This window comes from Austrofundulus limnaeus, unplaced genomic scaffold (assembly GCF_001266775.1).
Source record: "Austrofundulus limnaeus strain Quisiro unplaced genomic scaffold, Austrofundulus_limnaeus-1.0 Scaffold354, whole genome shotgun sequence".
NCBI classification, from domain to species: domain Eukaryota; kingdom Metazoa; phylum Chordata; class Actinopteri; order Cyprinodontiformes; family Rivulidae; genus Austrofundulus; species Austrofundulus limnaeus.
This window is the reverse complement of record NW_013952756.1, coordinates 313,203-323,595: the sequence shown is the minus strand read 5'-3', so window position 1 is coordinate 323,595 and position 10,393 is coordinate 313,203. Positions and strand designations below refer to the sequence as shown.

The window sequence follows — 10,393 nt, the reverse complement described above, 5'->3', positions numbered from 1 at the left end:
TTAAATTTCCAGTGCACTCACATCAGAATAACTTATAGATTTGTTGTTAGAATAATCAATTAATCGAAAAAATAATCGTTAGATTAATCGATTAGAAAATAATCGTTTGGTACAGCACAAAATACAAGTACGTTACTTTTCTGGTGCTTTTATGGTTGCATCAGGGATCCCTTTTATTTCTAAGTTATATTTGAAAGCAGCCAGACATTTCTATAACCTTTTAAATTGGTTCTCCAAGCATTCTCCAGGATAACTTAAGGATTTTCAAGTATTTGTTTATTTTATTTTGGTTACTTTTACACTGATTTTTATTCCACTTCTTGCACCTCACATACAGTTGCAGTCAGTAGTTTACACATATTCATCACTGGCATGAGCGTCAGATTAATTTAAAGCTTTTATTGATTTATTTAAACATCTCTTTTTATTCAAGGAGAAATGATTGTACAACATGCAACTTTTATTACTTTTAAAACAAGAATCGGAAGAACAATTTTAAATTTACTGTGGGTTTTCTTGAATACACACAGCGTTAAAATGATCTGTTTAGGCTCAAACATATACATACAACCCTGGCAAAAAGTATGGAATCACCAGTCTTGGATGAGCACTCATTCAGACATTTCATTCTGTAAAACAAATTCAGATCAAAAACATGATACAATAATAAGGTCATTCCAAAGTGCAACTTGTTGGCTTTCAGGAACACTCAAAGAAATGAAGAGAAAACATTGTGGAAATCAGTGAATGTTACTTTTATTGACCAAGCACAGAGAAAAAAATATGGAATCACTGAATTCTGAGGAAAAAAGTATGGAATCATGAAAAACAAATCAACAAAAGACCATTCAAAATACATCACTAGTATTTAGTTGCACAACCTTTGGCTTTTATAATTGATTGCAGTCTCTGAGGCATGTCACTCATCAAGTGACAAACAGAATTCTTCATTAATTTGGTGCCAACTCTCTTTGAAAGCAGTTGCCAGATCAGCTTTACAGGTTGGAGCTTCTTGTGGACCATTTTTTTCCCCAATTTCCACCACAGGTTTTCAATTGGGTTGAGATCTGGACTATTTGCAGGCCATGACATCGACTGAAAGTGTCTTTCTCCGAGGAATGCCTTCACTGTTTTTGCCCTATGGCACAATGCATTGTCATCTTGGAAAATTATTTCATCACCTCTAAACATCTGTTCAATTGAAGGGATGAGAAAACTGTCCAAAATATCAATGTAAACTTGTTCATTGATAGAAGAATTAACCACAGTCATCTCCCCAGTGCCTTTGCCTGACATGCAGCCCCATATCATCAAGGACTGTGGAAATTTGGTTGTTTTCTTCAGGCAGTCCTCTTCATAAATCTCACTGGAACGGCACCAAACAAAAGCTCCAGCATCATCACCTTGTCCATTGCAGATTCTTGACTCATCACTGAAGATAACTTTCATCCAGTCATCCACAGTCCATGATTTCCTCTCCTTAGCCCATTGTAGTCTTGTTCTTTTTTTTTTTTTTAGGTGTCAGTGATGGTTTTCTTTTAGCTTTCCTGTATTGAAATCCCATTTCCTTTAGGCGATTTCTTACGGTTCAGTCATATACATTGGCTCCAGCTTCCTCCCATTTATGCTTCATCTGTTTAGTTGTACTTTTTCAGTTTTCAAGACAAATGGCCTTAAGTTGTTTGTCTTGACGCTTTGATGTCTTTCTTGGTCTATCAGTATGCTTGGCTTTAACAACCATTCCATGCTGTTTGTATTTGGTCCATATCTTGGATACAGCTGACTGTGAACAGCCCACATCTTTAGCAACCATGCATGAAGAATTACCTTCTTCAAGAAGTTTCACAATCCTCTCTTTTGTTTCAAGAGACATTTCTCTTGTTGGAGCCATGGTTCTTGCCACTCCACTTCGTCCAGCAGCCCTCCAAGGTGTCATGACTGCAGGTGTTTTTAACTGCAGACCAACGAGCAGATCTAATCTGAGGCAGGTGTCCATTTAGGGAAAGGAAATTGACTTGGTGTGTCCTTATTTTCTACCTCCAATTTGAGTAATTCCATACTTTTTTCCTCAGAATTGAGTGATTCCATACTTTTTTCCTCAGAATTGAGTGATTCCATACTTTTTTCCTCAGAATTGAGTGATTCCATATTTTTTTCTTTGTGCTTGGTCAATAAAAGTAACATTCTGACTTCCACAATGTTTTCTCTTAATTTCTTTGATTGTTCCTGAAAGCCAACAAGTTGGACTTTGGAATGACCTTTTTATCATGTTTTTGATCTGAGTTTGTTTTACAGAATGAAATGTCTGAATGAGTGCTCATCCAAGACTGGTGATTCCATACTTTTTTCCAGGGGTTGTACATATACATGCAGGTGGACTGACCTCTGACCTCTTCTGCTTCAAAAACCTGATGGAAATTTGCAGCAGCCCACATGGAGAAACTAAAGGCCTCCTGGAATAACGTTTTATTGTCATATGGGACAAAGATTTGGACACAGTGATAAAAAAGTATGTTTGGAGTCATCAAGGTGAAGCTTTTAAATCTAAAAGCATTGTACCAACTGTCGAGCATGGTGGTGGTAGCATCATGCTGTGGTACTGATACAGCGCACAAGCTGGACAGAATAATGAATAAAAAATGTATCTCTAAATTCTTCAACTTCACCTCAAATCAGCAGCTAGATAGCTGAGACTTGGACACAGCTGGGTGTTCCAACAGGACTGTAAATGGACTGTACTTATGTAGCCCCTTTCTACAACCTGTGACCTCATTTACACGCACACTCATTCAAGCATAATCAGGATAAATCAGTCCATAGAGACTAATCAGTGCTTTAGATTCGTACACTTGAAATGACATTTAAACCTGTTTGTTTACTTCATTACGTGTTCATAATCAGAAAGAAAGTACACCAATGTTTGAATGTTTGAATGTGAAAAGAGTTCATACAACCACACCAGCGCTGGGCTGAAATGCATGTTTAATGCTTTTCTCTCCATGCATTCAGCAAAGCATTCAGGAAGTGTTCAATATAGCACTTTCTTCAAGACCTGACCCCGCCTTTGCGATGATATCACTCATGGGCACCCTGAGGGGTGAAGCCTCCAGACACTTTTCCAGCATCTAATGTTAAAACAGCGGTCTGATTAAGTGTTGTCAGTATGTTCAGGCACGTATCCACTAAATGTACTTCCTGCCCTGTGTAACCATATTTTATAGCCAACCAGACCAGACTGTACATAAAATCATCAATTTAATCACAAAACTAATCACACAATAGGTTATAAAAATGTATCATGGTTCATCTAAGAAAAACTACAGGATGTGTGGTGCTTTTAAAAATCAGTAAGTAAACAAACCCCAATAATTTTCTTCACACCTATGAGACACCAGGGGCAGAGGGGGTTCAGTGTCTTGCCCAAGGACACTTCGAAATATGACTGAATAGTTGTGGAATCAAACCCCCAGCTCTCTCATTAAAGGCACTCAGTCACAGCCCAAACACACCAGAACTGGTTTCTGAGTGGATAAAAACAAATAGGCCTGTTGAGGTGAGAAAAAAATCAATTCTTTGACCGATAAATTCAAATAAGGATGATAATTTTTTTTTCATGTCTCCCTCCTTTCTACTCGTTAGCGTAGGGAGGAGTGAACTCTGGCATCAGGTATTTGCCAGGCGCATGGTCTCAACCTCTGTTCCATGAGAGCCTGTGAATATACAGTGCATTTAGTGAGAGGAGCGTCTTCGGTTCGCTGACGCATTCTTTCAATTGGCGACGTCTCAGGATGCCCTCAGGGCACTGTGACATCACCGAGTTGTTTTTTATTCACTCTGCGTAAATTCTGTAAACTTCCGTAAACTTCTTAAACAACCTGTGGGTGACTGCAATTATTTTATGAAGCCAGAGGAAGACACAAATTAAACTGTGCCGGCTTGGATAGAGGTTGGTAGTGAACTCACAGCTTCAGCAGCTGCTGTTGTGTGCTGTTTTCCAAAAGGCAGGTCCAGGTCAGTTTGAACTTTATTAAGTACGTAAATTTCATAAACTTCCATAAGTTTCGTAAGGGAGGGAAAAAATATTAGCTTTAAATGGTCTCCAAACAATATTACTGTTTATCATAATAATTGCTGAGACACTTTGTCATCCAGCAAAATTGGTTGTGACAGACATACTTCTAAATTAGTCTTTCAAATCACCAACTTCAGTCCAACTATAATTAATTTTTTATCACTATACTTTGTTTACCAATAATGAAGGAAATCATTCTCTGCATGTTTCTCATTGCACATGTCAGCACACATGTGGAGCAGAGGGCTCCCATCTAAGGCATCCGGCCGGCAGCTGGAGGATTAAGGGTCTCGCTCAGTGGGGTAAGTGAGGGTGGAGGCAGATGTGGGTGCTTCATTTTTTCCCACCCTAGTTCTTTTTGTGCTCATCTGGGAACTGAAAACTGCAACCTTCTGATCACAAACAGACTCCCATATACTGTATGTGGACTGTGCTTAAAAGACTGATCCATTCAGCCAACCAGAAATACATAAAACATGTTGATGGGTACAAACCCTGTGTGGAATAGAGAAAACCTAAAATACATTCAATATTAGGCACCCAATTCTTGTTTATAAAACCCACTAAAGTTTTACGTTTTAGACACATTCCATCTGGTAAAAAAAGAACATTCAAACAAATCATTAAAAGCCTAAATTAATGTGACACTCATGCACATAATAGAAGTGGATGTGAGAAATTTCAACACAATGTACAGTGTTCCTTGAAAGATTTGAGGAAACTGAACAAGGAAATAACAAAAGAAGTGTCAGGTTAAAATAAACATGACCAGTGCCTGAATGTCATGCCTTTAGGGAAAAAAAATCAAAGGTTTTCATGATCAATGAATTCTCCTTCAGGTGATGTTTGTCAAGTTGTCTACAAATAACTCCTTGAGGATCACCTGTTGGTACTAAAATTGTACATGTCAAACCTTTGCCTTAGGTGTTGTTGTAGAAGTTACTTGAATACCTTGAACTAATCTATAGTATGTCTTGTTTCAACAGGCTGCCAAATGTACACTTTTAAAGGGATTTTTTGCTAAGGTGTGATTATCTGTAGCGAAAACATAGATTTGTTGCTTTAATGGCTCATTATAGTCAGTGTTAAAGTGACTTTACAAACTAACAAACGTTTAAAAAATGGTCAGGAATGTACGGAAGAGCTGCATTCACCAAAAAAAATTAGGACCCCTGATCTCATCGATCAGGATCTTGTAATTATGAGATAATCATAATTACGAGAAAAGATCTCATAATTACGAGATAAGTTAAAGAGAGTCAGCTGATTTACATTACAGGAAAAGTAAACAATGACAGTACTATCACATTTTATATGCTTTTATTTCCTCTTAGGTATGAAATTTTGAGTTTACTTAATGTGGATGGTGTTGTGTCTATTAATGTGGTTTTATTAATAAATACATCTGCACACCAGTTAGAGTGTTCTGTTCAATTCAGCTTCAGCAGCTTCGGCACAAACATAACACCGTCAGTTAGCTGGTAGCGGTGCTACCAGTTTCAGCAACTGGATATTTCAAAATAGAAGTCTGATTCAATACAGTCCGAACAAAACATCACAGAGATGGTAGGATGCTGTATGGATGATAGTATGTCGACATTTCGCAGGCATATTCCTTGCACTTGTTCAAGCAAAAAGCCCACTCTGACATACTGGAGGTCGCTCTCTTCCTACAGTACGGGATGCTACGGCTATAATGCATATGAAATGCTTAAATTACGTCCTGTATGCACACAAAGAGCACACACTTTCTCCTGTTTCTATCCTGGGTCACAACTTTTTTAAACTCTGGTGAATGAACATTAGACAGCTTGTTCTGGGCACTCGTGCATTCAGCATTACACACATACACATCCAGGACTGTTACCTGCTCAAAATCCACAGGAGATCAGGATCTCATAATTATGAGTTGTTTTCTCGTAATTATGAGATCAGGTGTCTAATTTTTTTTATTTATTTTTTTTGGTGAATGCAATGCTCTTCCATAGGAATGAAAACAGATAGCAACTAAAAGAAAATAAAATGAATTTTGCCCAGAATTTTTAAAAGATTAATTCTTAAATTTGCTTTGTTGGAATGAAAATATAAAAAAGGGAGGCAGAAGACTTTTACACAGAGCTCAAGCAGCCAGCTCTTGTTGCTTGATCTCTGCAGGAAGGAGGGCTTGAGGCGCCGCGAGGAGCTCATGCAAAGACGGTCGTTCTTACTTTCTAATTTTCATTGCTTCTTTGTTGTCGTGTCTGAAGAAATCGTAGGACTTGTACGACTTCACCGCTTCCCTCCGGTACTCGCCAAGATTAAAGACTGCAGGAGAATGAAGGGAGAAAGCAGGGAAGAGGATAAAGGTTTGTGCTCTGCTGACGTGGTGACCGACACACATCGGCTGTGTCTGCCACGCCAGTTTTCCTGCATTCCTTAAAAGTGAAACAACAAAGGGTACAACTGCAAACAGAGCTGTGTGATGAGGGCTGCTGGTCTGAACAGAGCTGAGCTGCAATTTGAGACTTTTTTCAGTCAGAAGTGCAGGATTTCAACATGAGTAATGCTTTTCAGTAGTGTTGCAATAATGACAGGGAAGGAACGCACGTCAACACATTACTGACTAAATAAAGTCCTTTTTATTGACTCCAACTTTTTATAATTTTCTTTGCATGGGTCAAAAAAATTGTTGGTTATCAGACCAAACATACGTTTCCTGAATACGAACCCTTTGTTGGCACTCCGATCCAGTTAAGGTAACGTGTCAGCTTCTTGGACATGTAGGTTTTCCCTCGAGCGGGCAACCCAATCATCACTATCATGGTGGGAGAATTGGTCATGTACGAGGCCCAAGCTGCAGTTTGCACACATAAAAAAACACAAGAAATGATGCATCATGAGCATTTAAATAAAATATATTTTTTGACAGTCCTGACCTCTGTAGGCTGAAAGGTGCAGAAGGAAGACAAGTATGTTTTATAAACAACCATGCACACACTTAAACAGTACACACACACACAGCAAGGTATGAGAAGGTTATGTAATAATCTAATGTCACCTCTACACATCCAGCTTGCTGTTAAAGCTCATTACATGACTATCATGTCTACACTTCTAATTAGTTTCTCTCCTACTTCTGTTCTGACATTGTTGGCTTGAACGTGGAGTGGAAAATATTCAGATTCTTGTCTCTCCGTTCCATTTCAGATTCTTGGAACAGTAAATGAATCCAAGCAAGGACCTGGCGAGATCAGACTTGACTCTCAGAAGAGGAGCTCTGCTGCCAGAAAAAGTTTCATGTTGAATTTTGAAGCTAACTTACATTTCCGAGAAATGTTATTATAAATTATTAGGAGAATAAAACTCGTCATGTGTTCAGTTAAAACAAAGGTCAGATCCCAAACATTTGTATTCTTATTGCAGTATTATAGCCCTTCAGCAGGAGTGCAGTGGGCCTTTCCAGACACACAAACTACACACACACACAACTAAAATGACATTTAACAATCTATGTTCGTTCAAATAGTAATAATTTTTGTTATTTGTGGCCTACAAAACAGAGGATCTGATCTGAGTGAGCAATATGAATGTCACAGCTCAATGTTCGAGCAACGTGTTAATTAATACAGTGGTTAGGGCTCAGAGGTCAATCATTGATAAAGGACAAGTCAGAGGTTTGATTTTATGTTTCAGTTTCAGCGCACAGAAAAGATAAAAATGAAAAAATCCACTCACAGCACTTCTTCTCTTTGGTCCTCAGGTCTGTCTTTTTGGCCTCGGCTGAGCCGTGTGAAGCAGCTGCAGGTCCCTGATGCCGGGCAGCCATAACAGGCCTGATCTGTGTGCTGCTGTCCTGTCACGGCTGGTCTGGAGACGGAGAGCTCTGGTCACTGGGAGCGCTGCTACAACATGTTAAACACTAAGCAATGAAAGACCAGAACAGAACCGAGAGAATAGTCAGCGTTCAGTTGTTAAATGATGAACTCAGTTTTTTTTAAAATAGCAATATGTTGAATTTGACAGCTGTTCAATTTGTTTAGTAGTGATTGTTTTGCTGCAGATTTGGTAAAACATGTTAATGTGTCAGAAAAACATTAAAATAATAAATCTAAAATACCCAAACAGGCTTTTGAGCATAAAATATTTAAACAAATCTGAAGATAAACACAATGAGCTTAGATATGATAACTAATAGCTATATAATAGCTCAACTGAATAAAAGAACTGTTAAATAATTCATATGATAAACAAACAAAAATGTTGATATTACAGAAAACAAAGTATTTGTCATTTCTCAATGATCTGTCTTTCTACCTTCTCTAAGTTTATTTAATTATGGTAAGTATTTATTAATTAAAAAATAGAACAAAAACCAAGAAATACAATATGTATGTCAAATCTATTAACCAGCTTAGTTAAATGCATACTTTTTTATCACTATCTTGTAAAAATAACGTAAAAATTCACGCCTTCCTGATTTAAATTCCGAAAAAGCAGAATTTGTAGCTGCAAGTCAACCTGTTACATACTGTACCGGTAGAGTTCAAACTGCTGCTGTAATTAACACGACCTGAAAACTTCTGCTTAAAGGAAGCGACGTTTTAAAGAAAGAACGCTTTTCATTAAAGGTGTAAGGAAACTAAATGAATCTTTAACACATACCAAGCACAGTGTGGCTAACAAATATATCCGAGTTTTCTTTGAACAGAACTGAGTGATGCTATGAACTGATCTATCTGTACCGCCGACGGTGACATCTCCTCTTCCTCCTCTGAATACTTCCAGCTCCGCCTCCTCGCCGTCTACCGGAAACCGTAAAAGTAGGACATCCGGTTATGTTTTTCCAAAATAAAACTATTCAAAGGCAATGTTCTAAACTAAAGATTGTAAAATTAACCTTTATACAGTATCTATGCAATGTTTAAAATGAATTTACGTTTCATTAGTTATTTTGTTTTTAAACAGCCATTGTGGCTCATTGGAAAAGGTGTGCAAATGAATATATTAATGTCACAATAAAATCAACAAAACATTCCTCTTCAAAAAAAATCAGTAGCCTACAACTGCAAAGTGACAAAAACTAATTAATTAAAAGTGAATGCTTGTACATAAACAAAACAGAGGCACACAGTAATGTGAAAAATTAATTGATCATACCTAAGGATTCTGAATAAATCCATATACTTTTATTTAATTCTATGTTCTAATTCTATTCTATGTCTACATTCCATAAAATAAATTTCTTTATGTGAAAACTTTTTTAGTTGTTTGATTTCTGTTTTTCTTAGAAGTAGATAACATTGTACAAAAATATAGTGTATGATGCAAAATGTAAGGTAACTAAAATTACTAAAAAGTGTTTTAGGAAGTACTTAAGATTAGATCAGCAATTTATAAGTATCATTATCAGGTAGGTGTAACCAAAACCCATATGTAAAGGCTGACTTCATGACTCTGTGGTGGGTGGAACAGTGTGGGGAGGGACTGAACATAAGGTGGCCATTGCTTCCCCTGGCCCCCACTTGGTGGCGCCCCTGATGAAGCCTCCATTAAGTGCAAAAAGAAGTTACAGTAGATTAATTGTAAAGCATGCATTACTGAAATAAAATAAATTAATTTAAATCTGAAATAAATTTGCTTCAGTAAAAAGCTGTATAGCATCAAATTTGGGAAAAAAGATGGGACGAAGAAGAAGTTAATAAGCAAACAGGACTTTTTGAAGTGTAAAAATCAGAACTGCGAGTGAAATTAATAAAGCTTGCAATCAATTTTAGAATATACAATTTCACATGATGACAAATTTATTAAAAAAGGCAAAAAAAATGGTAAAAAAAACTGTGAGTAACTCATGGATATGCAGTTCTAACTTGTTGCTTTTGGCACTTGCTACATGGTTTTCCACTGATTGACAAAAATAATGCAGGTACATGCACGTAATAAAATTACTTAAATATATACGTTTCATCTTAAAGCTTTCCTGCTTGAATTTACAACTTTTGAGCCAAAATAATATTGAGCTCTATTACTGATGCAATATTTGCTCCACATACACAAATGTGTATCATGTCAAACCTCTGTTCTGACAATGAAAATATCAGGGAATTTACACAACAGGTTTTGCTTTGCACATGTCAACGTATGGAAGGTGTTATCACAAAGATGGAAGCAAAACATTTCTCTAAAAATCATTGGTTGTTAAATCATGAAGGTACTCATTGCAAATCAAACATTAAACGGGTTATCTTGAACTTCCAAATATTGCAGTTTACAAGAATTTACTTCAGTAGTTTTCCAGATATATTGATACACAGTTCTGAAATGAGGGTACACACTCAGTGTAAA

General features: G+C 37.1%; 1 protein-coding gene across 1 annotated transcript in view; it reads right to left on the bottom strand.

The window, feature by feature from the left end:
* The window catches only part of LOC106527996 (6-phosphofructo-2-kinase/fructose-2,6-bisphosphatase 2), a gene marked incomplete in the record, with an annotated part of 24,680 nt that extends 15,843 nt beyond the window's left edge, over window positions 1-8,837 (bottom strand). Inside the window, 4 exon segments of the mRNA XM_014023036.1 lie at window positions 6,280-6,376; window positions 6,780-6,905; window positions 7,787-7,970; window positions 8,714-8,837. Of these exon segments, the coding sequence (XP_013878490.1) occupies window positions 6,280-6,376; window positions 6,780-6,905; window positions 7,787-7,877 (314 nt within the window).
* Window positions 8,838-10,393: the final 1,556 nt, after the last annotated feature.